The 24,533-nt window shown below is 39.9% G+C and overlaps 1 protein-coding gene across 1 annotated transcript; it reads right to left on the bottom strand.

The window, feature by feature from the left end:
* Window positions 1-14,820: 14,820 nt before the first annotated feature.
* On the bottom strand, window positions 14,821-22,928 carry si:dkey-8e10.3 (serine/threonine-protein kinase SBK1). Its single transcript, XM_036533906.1, has 4 exons — window positions 22,675-22,928; window positions 18,474-18,641; window positions 17,558-17,760; window positions 14,821-16,034 (listed from the first exon to the last, which is right to left on the bottom strand). Exons 2-4 carry the CDS (start codon window positions 18,619-18,621, stop codon window positions 15,378-15,380), a joined length of 1,008 nt encoding a protein of 335 aa, XP_036389799.1. The 5' UTR covers window positions 18,622-18,641; window positions 22,675-22,928; the 3' UTR covers window positions 14,821-15,377.
* Window positions 22,929-24,533: the final 1,605 nt, after the last annotated feature.

Here is a 24,533-nt window from a genome sequence, read left to right as displayed (position 1 = left end):
GCTTTAGTGTCTGCCCATTGGTTTTGAAAAAATATCATTCTTTTCATGCTGTTAACCTTTTATTTATTTATTTTTTTTTTACTTCTACTTTACAGGTGACCCTGTAGTGAACCTAAACGGCAGCCACAAATGTTTTGGTCAAGTGAGGATTACTATGGATGGAATAACTACAGGGGTCTGTGGAGATCATTGGACTGAGAAGGAATCCAGTGTTCTTTGTCAGGGTCTGGGCTGCAGTAAGAGCATCTCTTTCAAAACCGACGAGAGCCGGTCGAATGAGCAGTTGATCTACGCGTCCTGTACGGGCCAAGAGTACCAACTCGGACAGTGCGGAACCAGCAAAGCCGTTTGCAAAAAGGGGCGTGTCTCCGTAGCCTGTGCAGGTCAGTGATGATGGAAGTCTAAAGCGCTATACAAACACAGCGTGTGTTAATCTGTGATAGAAGAGACTAATTTGTGTTGCTAAAAATTAAACTAGGGAGGATGTAAGGATTTAAATGCCAGTAGAAACAGGGGAATTAGTTCTGAAATCCTGCCATAATGTGGCATACTTACGCTCTGTGGAAACGTAGTTTGGTCCTCCACAGTAATGTAATCTATGCATTACAGAACTGGGAAAAATAGACAGTAGAGTGAAAGCAGACAAATTGACTGCAATACATATTTGCCATCATTCAACCTGCAACAGAACAAGCAATGTAACAATTCACCGCTCAACTAAGATGATGGCTTTCCTATGGATTGGTTTCCAAACAGGTTTTTTTTCCCTCAACATTAATTAATTCATATTATTTTCTGTTGCAGATAGTGTTCAATTAAACCTTACCAAGAAATGCGGCGGACAAGTTCAGGTTCGCTACAGGGGTGACTGGGAATCTGTGTGTCCTCTTCCATCTCCAAATGTGGCAGCGTTGATCTGCTCAGAACTGAAATGTGGCGGCGTTAAAGATCACAAAGAAGAAATCGCACAAATTGCAGAAACTAAAAACATGGAGACCTCCCTTGTGTGCACTGGTGGTGAGAAATTTATCAAGCACTGTGTTAAGACTCAGCCGTGTGAAAGACAGAGGCCGGCTGTGGTCTACTGTGAAGGTAAGACAACGCCCCAGTCCAAACAGTAATCGAAAAAATAACATTTTATTCATCCCAGACAACTTTTTCTCAGTTTGATTATAATCTAAACTCACTCCATCATACTAGCATACATAAAGTGGGTGATCAAAGCAATGAATACAAAGGAAAACAACCAGAGACAGTAAGTGACCATAACTCTGTCAAGCTGAATGGCTGGAAATTATGTCCATGAGCAAGTTTTGTGAGATGTGGCAAAACTTTTGATTACTGATACAATTAAACAGAATTAAATCTATTTAATTCTACCCATTTACAGTCCCTGCGTGATGGTAAAAAAAAACTACTACTCAGTGGCTAATGTTATTTATTTGTCCCAGTACTGGCAACTGTAATCACGAAGCTCATGTCTCTTAATACATTTAATTTCAGGGTATTCTGAGGAGAGAATACCCACAGCCCCTGTGGGCACAATCATGGCGTTTGTGGTGGTCATCATTCTGGTCATGGCAGCTGCTGTCCTGATCGTTTGGGTCAGGACACGTAAAGGTATGAGCAAAATAAACAGGACTTACTTTTTTTACTTTATAGCCTACTGTTTTGCATCGGAGGATCACAAAACCATTTCAAGTTGTTTGGCTTTGCATGCTTTTTTGCGTGCCTTCAAATGATCTTGCTGTTCAGTCAAATAATAGAACATGTTTTTTGATCCTAGAAATTGCTAAATTACCTCATATATGTATATTACAACGCAATAACTATTATCATATTTATGAATCAATCCTGTTATGACAAGCCTATTACAGCCGCTGGCCACAACTTCGGAACATTATCTCTAGATGAACCCATTTCACAGACATGCCTTTAAGACACAGACCGACACTTATTAATCTAGCAATGTCATTTTAATAACCACAGAAAAATTATTACATGATGTATATTACATGACAAAGATATTGTAAAAAAACAAGTGAGTTGTAGTGAAAGTGAAGTATACAGAAATGTTTCATAGTATAAAGCCATTGCACAACATTATCACACTATGAGGCTTTTTATAGTATTAACACAGATATCAATGGGATGACGAATGTGAAACAATTAAAAGGAGCCGTAAAAGCAAATTCATTATGCCCAATATTCTTCTCTCTCAGCGAGGCATTTGAAAAGGACTGTGTCTTCCTCTGACAGTGGGGATTATGAAGATGTTATAAGCAATGAAAATGAAATGATGAACATGCTGATGAAAAACCAAGGTATGCTTGAGAAATGAGTGTGCATGGTGCCTTTTCAAGAAAACCTGCAAAAATGTAACATCTAGAAAACAATCTTATCCATATAATTATATCATATTCTTTTGCTCCTATACTAATATTGCTTGTTGAATTAACATGTAACTTGTTATGCTGTGTATATGTTAATGCCATTTCTGAACTCTGAATTTTAACAGTGTCCAGCTTGTTATAGTTCTACCCTTTCTATAGTAATCTTTATTCAGAGGAGGCACAGGTGTGCAGAAACATTGGCTTCAGAATCTTTTTTGAAATGCTTGTTCAAAGAAAAACATTTATTTCACATCCATATCCTTTCTCTCCTCCCAAACATGTAGATCAGTTTTCAGACCAATTCAAAGAGGAGTACACATGTGAAATGTCTCTGTTAACACTGTTAACTGTCAATTCCAACATTATTTTTTGATCACAAAATGATGGTGTCTGCCCTTTATTTGTCTGTCTTGCCAGGAGAGCAGTCTGAAGATGTTCTCGAGCTGACCACTCACGTAGCACAAACAGGCAAGTTTTGACCCAGTTTTTGATACTTAATAGGCATGGGTTGTATAGCTCCACTAATCTGTGTTGTTTATAGTTTATTCTACACTTACAGTACCAGTCAAAAGTTTGGTTACAATGTTTATTCTTTATTTTTACTATTTATTTTTACTAATACTGGCATAATAGTGAAGACATCAAAACCACGAAAAAACACAAATGGAATTATGCAGTGACAAAAAAATGTTAAACAATTCAAAACTATCTTGAATTTTAGATTCTTCAGAGTAGCCAAGAATATTTTTAAAAATAAAGAAAAGTTGGAAATAAATTCATACATAGGTTTCACTATTTATATTTGTCTAATAAACAAACTTCAAGCATTTAAGCATATGTCTTTAGATCAAAATGTCTTTGAATGCATGTTTCCCATTTATCTTAATCAGCTGTGTATAAACTTTTGACTGGTACTGTACATGTGCGCAGATGTGTATGCAGGGTTCACATACACAGCAATGTACACATGTGAATGTATACGTAGGGTTCTGACAAGATTGTTCACAGCATTGGTGCTGCATCTGCTTGGCAAACATGTCACTCCAAGGGAAGGCTGGACTAGGCTGATACTTAAATGAAGAGAAATAGGCATATGGTTTTAAGAGGTGTTCTGTCTAGTGTCCATGGGCCATTAGGGGGCAGTCTTTGCTGCGTAACAAGTGGAAGCCAATGTCCCAGCAGAGTGACACCAAAAATGCGGAGTAGGATGTCTGTTCGAGACATTAAAGGGAGATGCTGTCTCAGTGTGGCTGTTGAATATCCTGTGGTTCTTACTGCAAAGAACAAAGTTAACTACCCTGTGGCACTCTGGCCCTGTATGATCATCCCTAGCCTCACTGGCCAGTTGCAGTCCTTGCTTCTCTACTGTGAGTGGACTGTGTGGAATTGAGCCACAAAATGGCTATGATAAGTTCCCTATGTGGCACCTCATGCTGGTTCCTGGTGGGTGTTGCATTGTGTAAGATCCCTCAGTGAATGGCATTATACAGATGAAAGTCCTTATCATTATAATGTTTCAGCTAGAGCTCACCTATTCAGGTGCTCTTGTTTATATTGGCATGTATCTGCATTTCTCAGGTATTTAGGGTGACTCAGTTGAAATGAACCTCACCATGACCAAACCCCAGCTCATGTTATTAAAATGTGTCATTGAGTTGATAAATTAAAAATTCTGAGTTACTATAGTACTTACTACTAAAAGTCACAAAGGTTGATCTATTAGCTATTTTACCACAGAGAAAATGATGATGGCTGGACATACGAAATTTAGCGGCATTAAAAATGCAAAAAGTAAAAATAAAGTTCCAATTAAATTGCTTGTAACTAAATTAAATAATGTGGGATGTCTTCTGTTATGGATTTTCCATATGTCTGTCTTATCTAAGCTTACATAGCCGAGAAATATAGACATTTTAAGTTGCATAAATATAGTAACACTGAAAAATGATGTTAATCAGTAATTAATCATTGATCTTACCAGATAAGAACTTAATTACATTTGGGACTAACTGGCATTAACTATTAATAATTTTATTGACTGTAAAGAAACAGAGACATCAAGACTATTCATCAATATTTTAACGCAGAAAAAGTTACAGAGTTAAAAATGTTCTTTTTTGTTGCTGCAGCAACCTATACCACTACTTATGCAGTAGCAGTGTCTCACAATGTCTGCCACACATTCTGTTGTGCAAAAATTACTGTGGTACAAAACCGCCTTAGTTATGTTTTAGGAAAAAACAGCCAAGCCATGGGAATTGCAGTACATCAGCGGGTACAAACATGTCAGATGGCTGATTTCACATGAAACAGCTGGCCGACTTCTTTAAAATGTTGGGACGTCTGCAATAGGGTTGAAACGTGGGGCTGTCCGATTACAGAACAGGCTGAATGGTCATCCAGTTTGTTCATTTTTTTGTCTCAGATTTTCCAGCCTCGTGTTGTAACAATGTGCGGTGCACTAGTTTTTCCACTCTCTGGGTTTAGTTGAGCTGGCATAAATTAGGCGCGTTAGTGAACCTGGACGGGAGGCGCAGTTGGTGCAGCACGTCTTTCAGAGCTGTGATGTGCCACAGCAGATGTCCAGATGGTGCCCCGGAGAGATAAATCGTATAAAACGTCTTTTCGCGACCGCTGCATGATAGTGCCTACATGATGATCATTCCCTCTGAGTCATGGCCGCCACCTCACCAGTCATCTGTCGCCCTCAGTGCCAGAGATCGCCATGAGCAGCGAGGACGAACTGGGCAGCAGGCCCTCCTCCGTGCCCGAGTATGATGACGTGGAGGCAGAGGTTACTGACGCTGATCAACCCGGGGAGATCGCGGCCGGGACCCCCGAGCAGGACCAAACACCGGGTAACACAGCTAGCTCCACAAATTCCATTCCAAACACAGCCACAAAGTGTTCATTGTTGCACACGAATACAGAAATTCAGTTTGGCTATATGTGAGGCAGCGGTGTAGTACAGTGATAAGTAGCAGGGCTTGTGACCGAAAGGTTACTGGTTTGGTTCCCCACTGGGGCACTACTGTTGTACCCTTAGGCAATGCACTTAACCCAAAATTGCCTCGGTAAATATCCAGCTGTGTACATGGATAGAACTGTAACTTGTGTAAGTTGCTCTGGATAAGAGTGTCTTGCTAAATGACAATAAATAATGTATACATTATATTAAGAAATTAATCTCATAAAACGAATCGGCTGAAAAAACAGCTGATATGGAGCGTAGCTATTTTCATCAGCATCAGTCGTCTTAAATATAATGTCATAATCAAGGCAGAGATGCGGACATGTTTGTTTATTCAATCTTTTATTACATTATTGTCATTTAGCAGAAGCTCTTATCTGGAGTGACTTACGTGCATAAGTTACAATTTTATCAAGTCATACAGCTGAATATACACTAAGGTGAAGTACCTTACCCAAGGATACATCAGCAGTGCCCCAGTGGGGAATCAAACCAACAACAAGTTTTGAATACAAGCTCTACTCCTTACCACTACGCCACACCACATGGGATTTTAATGCTTTTCCTCCCTGGATGTTTGGCAGGAGATGTAGGGGATGTTGAGAGGGCAGGAGATGTTGAGGGGGCAATCACTCCCCAGGAGGACTATGATGATGTCATAGACCCCCTGCAGGTTGAGGAGGAAATGGCTTTGGTTGAGGAGCCGCACCCGTCTGATGGAGAAGATTACATGCAGCCCGACTGACAGAGGTGAGCAATGCAGAGAGAAATCGGCCTTTTCATTTTCCTTGGCTCCCCCATGGATTTATTCAATGAAAAAGCGATTATTTTGTATAATATATACTAGTTATTATTTTAATTTTCTCTTCGTTGACCTCATTTTTTAAAATCTATCTTCTTTTAATTTTATACAGAGTTCTGCTACTTGGCTCCTCACTCTAGCTGCTTCCCCTGATTGGTTTCCTTTTTCTGCTCAATATGAGAACTCCCACATTTATTACACATTTCCTTCCTGTAATGCCTGCCAAAACCTTCTACCTTCTACCTCCTACCTTCACTGTGATCCACCCTCAGATTATTTCACACTATTTTTTAAATCTCCTTTCTTTCTCCATTTAATCAATCATGATCTCTCTCTCTTCCCAGCTCTCCAGTGATGGAGTGAACTGCCGGTCACCATAAGGACTGCTCAGTCCCATACTAACTCTTACTGTCCCTGAAAGAAACAAACACAACCCTTTTTGCCATGGTTTCATATTGCTTTAGTCTAAACAGCCTCAGTTTACATGAATTTTGTTTCTCTATCAGTGTGCACATTTCCTAATACTGTTCATTTGCTTTGCTCTATTTTTTATATTGCTTGCTTAATTATTGCTTGCACAATTATTAATTGTGGTTGCATTTTCAAATGGATAGATTTCTACTTTAATAGAGTAGGAAGTGATGTGACCAAAATCAAACTAAGCTGGACGATTGTGTTGCATGGAAAAAGTCAAGTGGTGACAGCAAGAGACCTTAATAACCAACATACAAATCTAGCAAACAAAACAAAACAAAAAAAAAATCATTGGTTGGAGTGTAGGCCCTGGTACATGGTTAGCTTGAGCCTTCATTTGTGACACAAGCATGTAATATTGCCATTGTAACACACATCACTCCGGCAGCAAAAATGAATGTCTCTAGGTCTAAAATGGAAATGATTGTGTCTTAGGTGTAAGCTAAACAAACACAGATTGAACTACTATCTGACAGAAAATGCATATGTGCTTTTATTTCAGCTTCAGTAAGCTGCTGGACATTACTAACCTGAAAAGCAAAGGTTTGATTTGACGTAACATGGGAAAAAATGTAAACTTTCACAAGACAGGGAACAGATTCCACTCTGTTGTCAGTCACCAAACTAGTCTAGCACTTGTCTCTTCTCTGTGCTTGCGTAACAGTTCTGGTATTGCACAATTAGCAATTATTCAATTCATTGGTGAGTTCATTCATTTGTGAAGTAAAATATTCTTCTTATATTTGTGTTGTTATTATTAACATTCATTGTAAAATTTGAAGGAACACTTTTAAGACTAACATGATAAAAAACAACAATTAATTTATTTAATTGCTCCTTTGGCTGGTCCTCTGTATGCTGATACTGTAATTATTGCCTGGTAATAACAATCATATTTGTAAGAACGCATATTTTTAATCAAAGTTTGTCTCAAGACTGCTTGGAATCTTGTCTTGCCTATCCTGGCCTCATTAATTTTAGACCATTATTTTATAGTTGTTTAAGTGTGAATGGATTCTGTATATTAACACTTTGCAAAATGCTTTTTCTCCCTCACATTGTGATGTGGCTCATTCTCTGGGGGGTGGGGTTGGTAGGGAGGTGTCGGTTAGGGGTCTGAGCATGAGTATTTCTATCTGTCATGACACACCATGCTGAAATGAAAAATAAAATAAAATATTTGAAAAAAAAATGTAAAAAGGTACTGATGGAAAATCTTGTTCAGCACGTCTACATTCTACGCAGTGCAGCATCTTTCTTCCCTACCCACACCAATATAAATCTGTATTTTCTGGGCAGCTCAGGAATACAAGAACAGCAATGAATAGATATTCCCTCTGCTCTTCAGGAATATGATAACCAGCCATACTCGAATGCACCTTCTTTCTCACTGCTGGGAGATTGCTTTGGTGTTGTATGTCAAACTGTATGTTGCATATATATCTATAGTTTGATATACAGCACAAGAAGCCATTTTCCATTATGTGCTGAAATATTGAGTTGATTATAAAATACATTTAGGTACAATGGGTGTAAAATTCAGCTGATGTTATTTAAACATTAAACGTTAGATGGTTTACATTTACTGGCTTGAAATTCTAATGAAATCTACAACACAGAATTAATACAGTATTGATGGCACAACATTCATGTGCACACCCTCTGTTTAATGATGAATATTTCTGATGATCAAGGTTATACAATGAATACACATGCCTTGCTGTATGAAAGCCTGTTGATTACTTTTACAATCATATTATAAGCACCTGAAAACAACACAAATTTTCTTTTTTTTGTCTTCATCAAATTTCAGAAAAAAAAAAAAAAGATGGAGCCATTTAGCTGAAACTAAATAAATAAATAAACACCAAATTGAGGAGTCCATCCAGTCCAGAGATTTTTTTCTTTCATTAAAATTTTGTCAAACATCTTTCAATAAATTCAGAGATATAATAGTGAAGTTGCACCAATTTTCTTTGCTTTTCTTGTAGTTTTCAATGCTCACTGCAGACTGGAGTCACACGTGTGAGCATTCTTAACCTTTACAAAAACATTCAGCAATCAAGCTTCCTGAAATATATTGCTAGTATCATTTGTTAATATTTGGTCCTTTGCGAACAGCATACAGTATGTAAGATCTCAGAAATGCTAATTAACCTTGCAGGAGCTGTTGGTAAGATTCCTTGTTGCACTTCAAAAGACCTTTGGCGGCCTTGAAAGCTGGCCTGCGATAATCTCTGGTGGCTTTTTGTCACGGATGACTCCGAGCGAAAGGCTTTGTGGCTTTTTTCCGAGCGGTGGCACCTGATGCGGCACTTGGAGTCGTGTTTTGGCAGGCATTATTAGGGGCCACTAAAATCAGGGAGCTCCGGATATGCCCAACGGGACTAATTTGTAAGTGGTGCTCCAGTCCACTATGTAAACACAAGGCCCCAGCAACCCCGCGTCCCCCGTTTGGGGGGTTCTGCTCGGGGCGGTGATGCAGGCTTAGATGCGCGAGGCCTTGGGGGCAGGGCAAAAATAGCCCTGTGTATATATCATTGCCGTAGTGACGGGTAACTTTTTAATTCTACTTTTGGCCTCATAATCCCAGTTGAACACTGCTCCTATAGAGGAATTTGTCTAAATACATATCTGCTTATTCCCATCTTACTCTACTTGTGTGCTTTAGTTGCTGATAGCATTAGTCATGCTGCATTTTCATTTGAGCTAGATTATGCATGTTACAGTGCACCACCGTATCAACTTTGTCGGAAATCACTGGTGTATTTTTTTGGTGTTTATTATTGATACATATTTGTGTTTAAAAAAGTAAAGTATTTTAAAACCTCTCCAACTTGTTCTTGTGCTGCCTTTTTGTCAGCTATTTAAGAGATTCTCGGAAATTGTAATAAACACATTATATTATGAATAGCTCATGCTGGCTAGCTAGACATAAACAATTAACTCTATAATTTGTAAAAGCTGCCACTGAATGTTTGAATTTCATTTGATCTACTAATCTACCAATGTTTAAATTAATTTTATTGAAACAAGGCTGAGTGCGAAAATGCTATCATCTAGTTATTGATCATCTTGCTAGCTAATTTTAGATTTACCTAGTGGAATATCTGTTGATATTCTAGTTGAATAGCTGGCTACAGTGGTCAGCTAAAAGCTGATGTGCTCTGTGATGCTAATGATGTGACACACTGACAAACCCTTTAATATACAAAACTATCTTTTCATAGTGAAAAATACAGTAAAATACTTAAATATTCCTGGTGAACTGGCATAATTTCCTGGCGTAAAGGAATCTGTAAAAAGAAAGCATCATATTCTGTATGATGCACATGACATCACATGATGAACATTTTAGACCTCTGAAGAGCGCATCCTGATGTCCAACCTGAGCTGTCTACAAATAGTTACCAAGACGATACTTCATTCACATTATATGAAAGTTACGCTCTCAATCTTGGCTCAGTGTAAGTGACATGCAAGTTTACTAAGACAGCTGGCATAACAATCTATCAGCACTCTTTTTTGCCATAAGTAACTGTATAATTTGTATTGTGATGGAAACCTGGATAGCTAGCTAGATGGGAGTATGCAGTTTTGACCACTCGTCAGTGTTTGTTAGCTGATCTGACTCGCAGATCTTTCCTTTTCTTGCCAGGAAATCAACACAATGAGTTTATGTGCATCTCCTTATGATAGAATCTTACCATCTCCTCAATGACACAAATGGCATTAAGTAACAGCTACCAAAAAGCAAGAACTGACTGACGCATTGTGAGCCACAATGAACACTCAAGAGACACCTGTTATAACATCATGTATCTGACACTCAGACCAGTGTCCTCACTGCCTTGTCATTCCATTTTGCAGATTTGCTGTTGTTTCCATAGACTTGGCTTTGGTTCAACCTGAAGGGGGTGGGGAGTATGTGGGGTGGGGGGCTTCTACCAAAGCAAAATCATGGTATTCTCTAACATCACCACAAATCTTTTGAGTGGTGTAATGCGGAGCTCTTGGCTGTGAGAGGGTCTCAGCTGTGGTGATTTTCCATTGCAGTTCGGCCGTATTAATAGGTTGGGGGTCCCAGGGTGGATGTTTTCGGACAAGTGAGTCCCATCGTTCCTCTGGCCTCCTGTCGGAACTGCTGTGTGATGGCATCTGTTTGTCTGAACTCACACTGGGACCCCCGGAGGGTGATGTAATTGCAAAGGGGGGGGCAACAAATGACAATTCAATCTATGCGTCCTTTCATTTCCACACCGGAGTGCTGACAAATGGCAGGACAAGAGGCTTCCTGTTCAGTCCTGTGTTATTCCTTATCTCATTCCAAGGTCATTCACATTTTTCATTTGACGTTTTGTTTTTCTTTTGTGTGTTTTACTTGCAGAGTTGTCTGTTACCATCCCTGTATATTGTAGTGGTTGTCTCTTTGGGCTTGGAGTTATTCCTGCCTGAAAGAAAAGAAAGAAGACCTAGTAATCATGTTATTGTCTTGTATTGTTGTTTTTTTTTTCTCAACCGCAAAAAACTTCATTGCATTAAGTTTTATTTTGTATTCTTAACAGGGAGCTGAAACAGTTTATTACAAAATGTAATGAGTTTTAGTGAGCTTTTTCTGATATGTGTGCTGCTTTGAAACAAATGGCTCTGTAAAGGAAATTAAAAAGATGATGTCATCACTTGTGGAAAAGCTGGTTGGTTTGTCAATTATTTTTTTACTGAGTGTGAAGCTGCACCATGTGGGGTTTTCCCCAAAAACACAGCTAAACTGACCCCTAAAAAGCATGGAAAGCCAACTGTCAACAGGCCTCAACAGAAGACAGGAAGGTGCCTATGAATGGAGCCTATATTCATATGTTTCTGTCAGGAGGGCAAGAATATATTTCCAAAATCAACATCAAAAAAGATTGTATTTATATAATGATCTCAAAGCACTTTACTTTGGAAGTTACTCAGCTTAGCCACTACTAAATATGTAGCACCCACTTGGTTGAAGCTTGGAGCCATTGATGTCAGAAAGTTCATCATGCACCATCTGACATTTTAATTGATTAAACTGGGGATGATATGATGGCCAAAGTGAGAGAGCCAGACAAGAAGTCTGATCATGACAATGCATTTGTTACAGAGTGATTCATAAAGAGAGTATTTATGTGTGCTTCATGAAGGCTTTCGGAACACATGTTTCATGTAAAAAGCGGACAAACTTCCATTGACTAATCTAAACAGATGTGTTCACTTCTTAGACTTGCCCTTCTCTGAGCCTGAAAACATTGTGGAAGACATTAAAAAAGTGTAGCACATGTATAAATTATCTTTCTAAAAGTGAGAGGTAATGTGCATTTTGGTTGAGATGAATCTAGGCCAATATCGATTCCTGTCCCAAAATCAGAGCCCCCTACAGAGAATGCCCCGCAGAGAATTTCCAATAAGCCCGGTCAGATGGCACATTATTGACAGATGCTACAACTTTAAGTGGTTTTAAGTGATGAGTGCGCTAAAGGTTGACAAAACACATCCATTACTGCCAGTGGCGAGCACAAAGTGTCCTGTCACGCCTCAGCTGAAGGACGACAGGATGACACGCGACTCGTTCACGGTTCGCGCGCGAGTTCCTGCCGTTTCTGCCCTGAAGGGCTCGGTCGTGACGGAGGAGAGGAAGGCCCTGTTCTGGCCCCGTTCTGTTTTCCATCTCCGTTTACTGTCACCAAAACTAAGGAGGGCTGAGATTCTGCAGCACGTTAAGCAGCGTCTTCATTAGGAGGGTGATCAGGCTGGAAGGGTACAACAGGTGATGGCTCTAAAGCAGAGACGGAGCCAGAGAGTGTAAGCTTTCCTTAATGCAATCATTGATCCATTTGGTCAGTGGTGTGTGGTAAGCCGATATGCGTTGTGTAATGGTCGAAGAATTCGCTGAAGTGTTGCTTAGGCGGTTGAACCGTATGTGTCAAATTGTCCATCTAGGAGCATATATGACATGTTAGTGATGTATGTGGAATAATACTGAATCATAATAATACTGATTGTAAATTGGATATGTGTAAAACTTGCGTATGTTCTTAAAGTAGGAAAAACTTTACAAAATCACTTTAGCCCATCCCTAAAATAATGGACACATAGTCATAATACAAAAGGGACCTTGAGGCATGCATAAAGGATGCCTAGAAAAAGATTGTTTAAAACATATATGGAGAAATCCAGAGCAGACTTGATTCTCTGAGTAGACAGCAATCATGAACTTTGTGAAGATTTGGCCTTGAGGAGTGGTTTCCATAGCTAATGAAGAGACCTTTAAACAGCACACTGCAATACATATCTAGACTGCATGACTCCCATTAGACTTTAGTTACAACAACGCCCAGGAAAAAAGTCTTGTACTACAATGGTATTCATATATAAATCTGTTTGTATTTGCCTACAGTTTGTACAGTCCCACATAGACAAAGTAGAAAAGTATTGGCAACAAGCACATATTATTTATCGTATTTATTGTTTTGAATATCTGCATATATAATTTGTACACTTGTATTCTTGTAATTGTGTGTGTGTGTGTGTGTGTGTGTGCGTGTGCGTGTGTATCTGTGTGTGGTCTAAGTTTTTGTCTAGTTCAACATGTTCAAGTGAAGAGATTCAAAGAATTCATTTAAATTTTGGAATCGCTGCCATGGCACGCTTGGAGAGTCGAGGCTGCTGGCAGGATCAGGCCGGATCACTGGGCATTCTTACACACGGCGTCCAGCAAACGCCAGCGGCAGCTCTGATCCCGCTGCCTTTGTCAGCCCTCACCCAGCCACACAAATTAAATAAGGCCCGATCTTATCACAGAGATGGAAACGGGGCCGTTTTTACCCTCCTGCAGGAAACCCTATATCTGCAAAAAGCTGAATGACACAATGTTAGTAATCCTGCCGGAGCTGTTGTAAATTACTGCCTGATGTATGGGGCTGTGTGAGAGATTAGCAGAGGTGCATTGTGAGAAGTATGAAAGGCCAATCCCCTGCGTGCAATGCGATGCCCATCGATGGAGGTTTTGCGTCGGGTTGAAGCAGGTAGGAAGACCGGAGCTCAAGCTGAGATGTAACAGCAGGCGATCGGGGTTCTGACTGGGTTGAAAGTTGAGCCGGGTCCATGTGACAGTCTAAATACCCGGTGAGCGCATGAGGCCATGTAAGTTCAGGCCCTGGCCAAATCCCCCCCCCAAAACCCCCTGCGGTGCTACCGCACACAAGCCAGAAACAGCCGCGGGTGATCTGTTCCTGAACAAACAAACCCAATGCGCCCGTCAGTGCGGGGCCAGCTGCAGCAGATGCCAGAAGATTATTTGAAGTAAAGGGGTAAAGGGTGTGTGTGAGTGGGTGGGAGGGCAGGAGGAGGGGGGTGGGGGGGAGGCCATGAATCACTCATGTTGTGAAAGCAGCTTCAAAGGGGGTGGGGGGTAACCTGACTCCCTCTCTAGAGCACATGAAGGAACAGCTCAGACGCGACTGTGATGACACAATTATTTATTTCGTTTTTTTACAGACACACACACACACACATACACACACACACACACATACTGTTCGCCTCTGCAGTGAGTAGCTACCTTGCAAAAATCTGTGTTTCAGCAGTCAGACTTTCAAGTGAACAAGAATAGTTATTTACAATGAGTAATGTTAAATCCAGCATTGCATTAACCATTGGAGCAGGGGAGCTGCTCAAATCATCTCCTTTAGGTTGGTGCTGGGATTCCCCATTTCACTGAATGGAGAATATTGCAGAGAATTTGCATTGCTGATTTTGTATTGTGTCTCTGGGTATTTATTTCACTTTGAAAGTCTCTAATTTATTGTCTATGCACATAACTTGCACATCTTACCTTTAATCATCAAGAATGCTGTGAGCAAATTGGTGTTTACTGTAATTCAAAGCCAAACCATGCACATACACAAGAATGCATCATGTATACATTGGTAATTGGTGAGAGCATCATACTGTACACATATTTGTGAGAAAAGTCACACACACACACAAAAAACATCAGGTTTGAGATAATATGCAGGAGCGTGTACACCCACACACTGCAAGCGTAATTGTTAACATCTGTCTTCATCAAGACACCCTAATTTCCAGATGGATTTATACAAGTTGTCTAATCCATTCAACACTTGCTCTTCACAAAGTCTCTAATGAGCTACACTGGTTATGTTTTACCATACCGTTACTACCTGTGTGCTATTAATACCAATACAGCAATGACGGCACTTCAGAGGGCATGCTGTTCCTTTGCCATGGCTATTTAAACAGTCACTATTATCTCTATTGTCTCTAGCTTAGAGACATGTCATAGCGTGGACTTCTGACATTTCAATACGTTCGTAAAACATAAACAGGCTTCTAAGGTAGTTATCAGCTTTATACTGGCATAAGGTATGTGAACTTTTTTACTGTGACAGCTGCCCACACATCTCAATGTATGGCATTTTGCTACTCTATGGTCGCTAGAGCTAACCTCCATGTGTTGTGTGAGGTTGAGGGTTCTGCTCGGGTGGACAATGTGTCCAGGTCACGTGATTACCTCTTCGGGTTAAATGACCGCTATTCTCTAGTCTCTGCTAGTTAAAAACACCCCTCTCCTCTAAGCTTTTGGAGACATTCTGAGAATAGCTCCTCACCCTTAGTTTGAAATAAGACCGAAATGAGCACCCAGGGAGAATATTGCTGTGCTAGACGAACAGACGGGCTTCCCGGGAGAGCTTCACTCCACCATTTGGTGCACAGGACTGCTCCGGGTCACGCTGAGGGTGTGTGTGGCGTTGACCTTGCCGTTCTCCCCCGCCTGTCCGCCGGTGCCCACTGTCCTCACCCAGTCCCGATCCAGGTAGGTCCCCACCTCGCCCACGCTGCACCTCGCCCCCGCGTCCAGCGCCAGGAGCCGGCTGAACATCTCCATGCAGGCCGGGGTGAACCTGCGCCACTGGGATGGGACGTCGGCCGTCGCGGGGTCCCCGCACCAGTCGGCGAACTCCTGGTAGAAGTCGTCGGAGGCGGTGCAGCGCTCCCAGGGGAAGAAGCCGGTGAGGATGCAGAAGAGGAGCACACCGAAGGCCCAGGTGTCCAGGCTGGGCTCCACGCTGAGGGGCGGGGCCCGGGGGGCCTCCTCGCCGGCCTCGGCCGCCACGGCGCACAGCTCCGGGGCCATGTACGGCAGCGTGCCCGAGATGAGGCGGATCAGCGTGCCCCGCTTCTGCGCCAGGCCGAAGTCGGCCAGCTTCACCCGGCGGCAGTGGCGGTCCAGCAGCAGGATGTTCTCCGGCTTGATGTCACGGTGCACCAGGCCGTGGCTGTGGATGAACTCCAGGGCGCTGGCGATCTGCAGGGCGCAGCGCTTCACCGCACCCTCAGGGATGCCCACCTATGGGCAGAGATGAGCATTATGAGTGAATGGGCATGTAATCGTGTAAGGTAGCAGTGCGTGTGCGTAAGTGTTGGGAGCATGGCATGTAACCGAAAGATTGCTGGTTTGATTCCCTGTTGGGGCATTGCTACTGTACCCTTGGGCAAGCTACTTTTTTCCCAGAATTGCCTAAGTAAATATTTAACTGTAGAAGTGCGATAAAATATAAAATTGTGTAAGTCGCTTTGCATAAGAGCACCTGCTAAATGACAGTAATGTAATGTAATGCAGTGATGACACAGACCATGAACTTATATGCTGACTGGATTTTGACGTACAGGACCAAAGTGTAATATGGCATTGGAAGTATACTGGAGTTTTTCAGATACAGGCCTTTTCCTCAGTGCCAAAGAGAAAGAGGTTCATGTGTAATCGATACGAATACAAACACAAGCCACAATGATTCCACTTTACAACTGAAATGGTTGCAATCAAGGTGAAAATGATGACATGTAAGACAGATGTCTTTTGACAGATGAGGTAAAGGTACTGCTATGTCTCAATCACGAGGCTCACGCTGTATTGTTATTTAAAGTGTTAAATTGACACTGAAGTGGAGAAGTGGGCTGTAGGCCTAAAAGGAATGTGTGATGTCACAATGTAAGCGCAACGCTCGCTCTCCGCCTCACTCTGATACATGTCAGAAACACGACACCTCAGTGGCTGACCTACAGCAGCCCAAAGCTGTACGGGAGAAAGAGAGAGCTCCCTCTGGGAGTTTTCATTCATCTTACAATCACAGCTGTTACTGAAAGTGCGCTGCGTCTCAAAGCACCACCAAATGTCACTGTGATTAGACTCGTTACATTTCAACAGCTTTTTTGAATTAAAAAAAAAAGACTTCTAATGTTCAGATGACAGTCTGAAAGTCTCTAATGTTCAGAAATATGGAAAATCCAAAGTAGCTCGGTTTTAGATACACTCAGTTGAGATTCATAGGATTATGAGCCAACTGGACTTACATTTTAGATATGAATATTAGAGTGAGGGACACATCAACAGATCTGACTGCTTAGCCTAGACACCCTGTACGCTCTGTGTGTTTTTGCCTGTATAACAAAAACATTTATGTTGGACATTTGAGTAAACATGTGAGTAAACCCACAAATGAAACCGATACAATCTATAATTAATATAATTGTGCTTTGCTTGAGTTGTTAGAATGCATTTTCAGAGCTTGTTTAGCCTAACCACCCACTAGGGGGAGTATTGAGTTCCTTTTTTTGGCTGCAGCTGTAAGAAAACGGCCAGATGAACCTGTCGCCTCTCACACTCACTCCCTGGCTCCTGAGATGACTGATGAGAACCTTTCACTGCTGAGAAATGCCAGCAAAGCAGTTGCACAGAGTGTAAACAGTTTCGGTTCGGCTCTTGCTTAATGCGCGGTTGGCTTTAAGATCCAATACATCATTGCCATACGTCCTAATCTTTGGGAATGTGAAGTATGCGAAGGCTCCGCGGGGGCAGTTGTTTTCTCTCACCCGCGGCTGGATGACGGCGAACAGGTCCTTCCCGATCACCAGCTCCTGGGCGAAGCCGTAGTGCTCCTTGGACTGGAAGGCTATGCCGAAGAGCCCCACGATGCAGGGGTGGCAGGAGAGGTGGAGGGAGATGCAGTACTCCCTGAGGAAGCCCTGCAGCTTGGTGGAGGCTTTGGGCATCACCTTCAGGGCCATGGGGGTACCTGTGGAGCAACCCACAGCAGGAGTCATGGACAGAACTAGGAAACAGCTTCACCATTTCAATTTAAACACATGAAAAAAAATGTTTATTTGTTCTTCTTAAGAAGGCTTTTTTTTAATTAAATATATATGTATTATATAAATTTACTGTAAATATTTTGGCATATGTTACTGCATATTTGTTATTGCCATTTTATGTATATTTTGGAGAGTACATTATAAATGCTGTGTAAGTATGTATGTATTCTAAAATAATTGCATAAATAGCTAATACCTAAATGACAATGACATGAAGTAATGTAATTTTATTGTATGTAGTATTTATTTATTTTTTTTACTTTATTCTTTTTTGGTTTCAATGAATTACTTCTCTTTAAGGAAATGAAATAGATAATTGATTATGGCAAATTACCCTATTTGATTTAGTTTAGATGAGGTAAGCATATCAATATCTAGAACTGCACAGTTGGCCAATAATATATCTATATTATATATAGATATATATCATTACTATATCTACATTTCACTAGATATATCATCAATATATCTGTATTTCTGTATATCTGCTTTTTATTTCTGACTTTTTATTTAAGTCAGAAATTAACTGTGGATAAAACTGGATACAGAACCCACTTGTCTGAACGTGGTTTGTAAGATACAGCACCCCTACAGATGGTAAAACCTGCAGAATAAGGGCTTTTGTCCCTAAACGTACCCCTGCAGCGATGGGTGACCAGCAGCACCTTGCCGTATTTCCCGCGGCCGATCTCCTTGATGACGTTAAAGTGCTCCTGGATCTCCAGGTTGCTCAGGCTCTGAGCTGTGAGTTCGATCAGCTCGTCGATCAGGCCCCCGTCAGCCATTCCCTGCTCAGTCTTCAGACCTGAACGGGAGCCGTGCACAACGCATTAATCTCACAGGTCTCTAACACAGCATACCCAAAATGAATCTAAGAGGTCTCAGATTCTATATGCAGAGAGAATCTTACAGGTCTCTGATTCTATATGCAGAATGAGTCTTACAGCTCTCAGATTATATATGCAGAGTGAATCTTACAGGTCTCTGGGTGCAACTTTAAACTTTTCACTGGTTAAGTTGCACAAGTATTTTCAAACACTTTGTGTAAATGTATTTGACACAAATGTAATGTGTTGGAAGGAAAATGTAAGCATCTGGTTTTCAAAGAGAATGAAGAGTCTGAGAGTGAGTAATGATTTTAATTAGTTGCCTACTGTGTGAATGTTATGAAAATAACAATATTATGAAACTTTGAAACTAACTTGCTTCAATTTTGGAATTGGAATTTATTTTTAATTAATGAAATTACCATATGTTCAATTACCATAATGTTGAGCATTATATTTGAAAATACAATTCAAATACATCTACAACAAAGACTCAAATACTGAATTTGGCATACCTAAAACAATCTTTGAGTAAACACATTAAAGCCAAAAGCCAAATTAAGGCAAATTGTTCACTGCTTTATAGCGGAAACATTAAGTAATCCACCCGGTATCATTAAGTGCCCATGAAATCCCTTAATGCAGCTTTAATATTGTTACAAGCCTTTGAGACCAATTAAAGTGTTCCAAACTTCTAAACATTTCTGTTCTTTGGAAGCAAATTAACTTAAATGAACATTACATTTTCAAGTAAAATTTGAACAGCAGCTCCACCTGCAGCAGCTGGTAAACTTTGCTTTCAAAATTCTCATGCATCACACACCACAAAACAAAAGTAATAAAATTACATCACATTAATCACAGATAACACAGATGATGTATTGCAGAGTAATGCTGATATGTAGATTTATACTCCTGATACACTTGAATGTCTGATCACATGTAACAGATTGCCTCATGACCATTTTCATCTTGATTTGCAGCTTTAATATCAGAGAGAACAATTTTTTATAATATTGTGCTTCTTTTCATATTTGATACAATCATTGCTATAAGGGTACCTCCTTTTTAAATAGTGCTAAAGAGGTGGCATTTACTGTAACGCACACCCAATGCATGCCTTTTCCCAGTGCATGCCTTAGCGGTCTTCCTTGTGACAGGAGCAAGACTGCAGGTTTGAACCTCTAACTAGACTTTTATTTTTCATTTTTATGAGACCCAAGGTTTTGTGTTTTTATGTTACTCCTTAAAAGAGAACTATGATTTAAAACTGTTAAAAGCAACCTGTCATATGAATGGAATCATGGCAATGCTGAATGGGAGTTGAATGGTTATTAACATCTATGCTTTAATAATAATATTAATTATAAATTAATAAATTCCTATGGTAGGGATTTTTGGGGGGGAGGGGGGGGCGGTGAAGATATATATGGGTTTTTCCAAAATGAAAATTAATTATTGAGAACAAAATGAATAAATGCAAAAATATTGAACTTGACAAAACTATTCATAATAAAACAAACAATCTTTCTTTTCGTAAATAAATAAGAATAAAAAAGAAGTAGAACGAGAACCATGTTTAAAATACATTAATTCAAAACGAAATACACAAAAATAAAAATACACATTAATAATAAACATTTGAAATAAACTTAGAAATAAAATAACAATAATAACTTCAACTTTAGGCATTTTACTCAAATGCAACAACAAGGTTATTTTGGAAAGACCATGTTTGTGCAAAAGCCAAACACTGAAATAACAGTTATGATTGGACACTTCCCAAACTTTAAATAGCCAGCCATTTTCCATAACACTTCTGTCATCAGTGTTATTTTGATAGGTAAGAGTGACGGCTACTCTTCCTTTTCCCAAAGCTAGCTGAGTGGCATCTAGAATGTGTATGAGTGACAGTTTGCCGCGATGCAGCCGTGACAGGTTTTATGCCTTCAACTTGCCCTTACACATGCTGGGCACTTCATTATCTCCAGATAGCTGCTGTCACCACAGCCAAAACTCAAGCTACTCTGCATGGGTTGGAATGCATCAATTGTTAGAATGAGATCTACTCAGTCAGTGGCTAGCTTGATTAGCAGGTTATCAAGTAGTACAAGAGTGTGAGCCGCTGCAGCTACTAGCAAAATCCTACCCACTAAAATGATTTCAGTGATTGAAAATATGACTCTGAATGAATATGTTGTTGTTACACAACGGTGTGCCCACTCATTTGAGCACGATTTCAGTCCAGCCAGGTCTGATAATTAAAAATGTCCCTGTCTTTTCTACCCTGTTCTACCCAGTCAGGCAAATCAAATTTATAACAATACTCTTCAAACTTGACAAAGCAGAAAATTCAGCATAAAGGTATTGTAAGAGACAGGGTTCCGTTTTATTTCTTATCATATTTTATTATATTTTGTGTCTCTTTGAGATAATCCCCTTCACTAAAAATGTAAATATAAAAATCTCAATCTTGGCAGAAGTGGGGAAAGGGTGTCTAAAAGTAAGACAGATATTCAGACTGAGAAGAGAGAAAGAGGAAAGGCTGGAGGTAGACAGCCAGGACTGTTGTTTTGATACAGCAAAATAAAATAACAGCTGAAGTGCAACTGGATCCTCAGAACATTGCAGGCATTTTAGAATCATAAAATTACGACCTCATAAACTTACTTGTTATTACACTTCGTGTAGTCTGGTTTCAAGGGATTGATTTTGAAAGTTTACTGTCAGATGTTTGCTTCATGGTAATACATGGATTTAAAAATGATTAAATTATTCTAAACACCTCCAGTGGCATTATAAAAGTTGTTGGATCATCTAGACATTATTACTGTTTACAAATGTATAATCTGTCCTTAAATAATGATATTCCTTCAGTTTATAACAGACCTTGTGATGTTCCACTGACCACCATAACACAGTGCATTGATAAATGATAAATAAATTATTTTCCAAATGTACAAAAGACAGCTTTCCTTTACTGCACACAACAGCAACTAAAAAAACATTGTGTACATTTCCTTTTTAAACTCCTGTTGTGCAATTTTTAGATTCTCTGCCCTACTGCTTTTCATGCTTTTTAAGTACTCTCAGAGTCCTATTCTAAGTATACCCTGCTACTGTATATATGCAATTTGGCACTGACATAATACATGTTCAAAGTCTAATACAGCACATCCTACTGCCTGTATTAAAATATATTGTTAGTTAAACCAGCCGTTCTTACTCTGTTCTTTAGAGGTAAATGTCATCTCAGGTAATTGTTATATATAATATATAAAATATGTTATTATTATATATAAGTATTATATATAAGTATTGTTGTTGTAGTGCTCCTAATACTTTAGGTAATTATGTGGTATTCATTTAAAGAATAGACTAAATAAACAAATTAATACCAGTATAATTATTACTATTATTACTTTTGTACTTTGTTGAAAATAAACTATACACAAAAATAAATTTTTAAACTTTAAAAATAAACTTAAAGTCTGCACAAAATAAAATACATGTATTGTTTGATAAAAAGTTTAAAAAGCTATTACACAAATAAATATATAAGTAAATTACTTGCATCAAATATCCATTCCAGGTCAGATTTATTTCACCTTTTAAGATATGTGTTTTAATGTCATAGTATCTAGCTGGTGAATATGTTCATCAGATATGATACCACAGCTGAAATGGTGCAATTATAATTTATTTACCCAGTATATAGTATTCAGTATAACATATAAAGTACACAATTCAAAAGGAAATCCAGAAAGAAATACCATGTATTCATTTGGGCATGTACATTCATTCATGACTTTTCCCCCCCTTTTACACACACACAAGCATACACACACACACACGCACATACACACACATACACACATGCACATATGCACATACACACTTACATACCCATGCATACACAAACATACACACACACACACACACACACACACACACAATCTTGCACTTGTCTCCTGCTCGCATGCATGTGGTAATTAGCCACGGGTTCTGTACCAGCTCAGCGTGTGTCCCCGTCTCCTTCGCTCGACTGTGCCGTTGCCGTGTGGGCGCTGTGGACCCCTCAGTGCTGCCGGGGAGCGGAGTGTCACAGCCTGCTCAACAGCTGATAACAGTCTGGCTTGAGCAAAGGGCACACAGACTGCTTTATATGGTAGAAGCACCTTCACTGCTCAGGGAAGATTAAACCCTAACACGTTTGACCACAACTGACTCCGTCAACATAGAAACACACGCACAAATACACACATACCCAGACACAGACAGTCACACACACACACACACACACACACACACACACACACACACACACACACACACACACACATACACATACAGTCACCCTCCCACTCAGGAAACCAGGCACCTCCAACCCACATGCTAACCTCTTTCAACACCCAAATTTGAAATTCATTACTGTTCTTTTTTTGGTTAAATGTTGCTCAGTAAACTTGAATGAATATACTTATGTTCTATTGTGCTGGAAGTTGCTCTGGATAAGAGTGGCTGCTAAATGCATGTACGTAATGTAATATTTTGTAAGGCTTACAAAAATCTAAAAGAAATCCCCTTAATGGTTTCCACATGGTGGTGATGTGCAGCAATGCGCTTCCTTTATATTACAGTAACTATAGACTATGCAATAACATACACTCATGCATGCTTCAGAGCTCAGGCATTGATGGGTTTTAATAATCAATCATAATTATGCCACATGACCACACATTCTTTGGGGATAGTAATAAAACAATGTGATGTTTTTTCTGGTTTGCAGCCACCGCTTTCCTCAGATTGATGGCAGATGTAATCTTATATGTGTTTATTTGGTAGTGCATTGAATTACACACAGACAGCAAGCTTCTTGAAACCTCATTCATTCTATGTTTAAACAATTAGATGGATGTCATAGTATAAGCATCCCATCATAATTTTTAAAAGGGGGGGGGGGTGCTTTCCTCAGATTCTTTCTGTTTTATACAGCAAGATTACTTTTAATAATATTTTTTTTCTCACAATACATTTTTTAGCATACTTTATTTTGCAAAGTTTGCATCATTGGAGCACAGCTCACATAACAGAAGAATGTATTTGCCCTTTACAAAATGAAATATGAAATACAACATTATTAAACACATCAGTATATAAAATGAGAATACAAGAATAAAATGTCTGTGTCAGAGCTGTTATTATAATGCCGAAATGAATGGATCAGTCGAGCCAAGTAAGCGGCAAGTCATGTTTATCACTAACATAGCTACAAAAAGCAGATACCAGCTTCCAAAGCCAATATATTTCATGGAATGTTTTATTTTGGAAATGCAAGTTTTAGAAATGCAGTTTTAAAAATTTCCTGCAGTTGAATTATAGTATAAAAAAACTGCCCATTGCATTCCCGTCCTTTACCATGTTCGTCACAAAATGTCCTGAACGTCCACAAAAAGGGCTGAACACCCTCCGAATGCACTGTGAGATAACGGAGCAGATGTGTGCGCTGAGGTCCCACGTCTCCCATGGCAACGTGTCCAGATCCCCCTGCTGCCGGGTGCTTCAGAGGTGTGGAACTGATACAAAAAGAGGCTGGTCACTCTCCAGAACAACAAACCCACCACCATCCTCCTTACAAGGGATGGATCTAGGTCATTTCAAAGTTGACTTAAAAGAAAAGCGATAATTTTTTCAGAGTGTGTTTTCAAAATATGAAGCCTATTAGATTTTCATGCCGGGAGAATCTGTGTGGAAATTTACAGCTAACTGCGTGGGCGTTGAGACGCATCCAGCGCGTGGGTTTGGGGCGGGAGTTATTCCGGACCGACAGACGGTCCAATGTGAAATGGAGCCCAAGCCTCCCGCCGAGG

The sequence above is a fragment of the Megalops cyprinoides genome, chromosome 7, assembly GCF_013368585.1.
Source record: "Megalops cyprinoides isolate fMegCyp1 chromosome 7, fMegCyp1.pri, whole genome shotgun sequence".
In the NCBI taxonomy this organism is placed as follows: domain Eukaryota; kingdom Metazoa; phylum Chordata; class Actinopteri; order Elopiformes; family Megalopidae; genus Megalops; species Megalops cyprinoides.
The sequence above is the reverse complement of the archived record's forward strand: the minus strand, read 5'-3'. Positions and strand labels throughout refer to the sequence as shown.

Bases quoted from the DNA above. Each gene is read 5' to 3' on its own strand.
- si:dkey-8e10.3 (XM_036533906.1), bottom strand. From the start codon at position 18,621: ATGGCTGACGGGGGCCTGATCGACGAGCTGATCGAACTCACAGCTCAG. The intron at 17,761-18,473 runs GTACGTTTAGGG...GTTGCTCCACAG, and splicing joins GGTCACCCATCGCTGCAGGG to GTACCCCCATGGCCCTGAAG. The intron at 16,035-17,557 runs GTGAGAGAAAAC...CTCTGCCCATAG, and splicing joins TCGCCGTCATCCAGCCGCGG to GTGGGCATCCCTGAGGGTGC.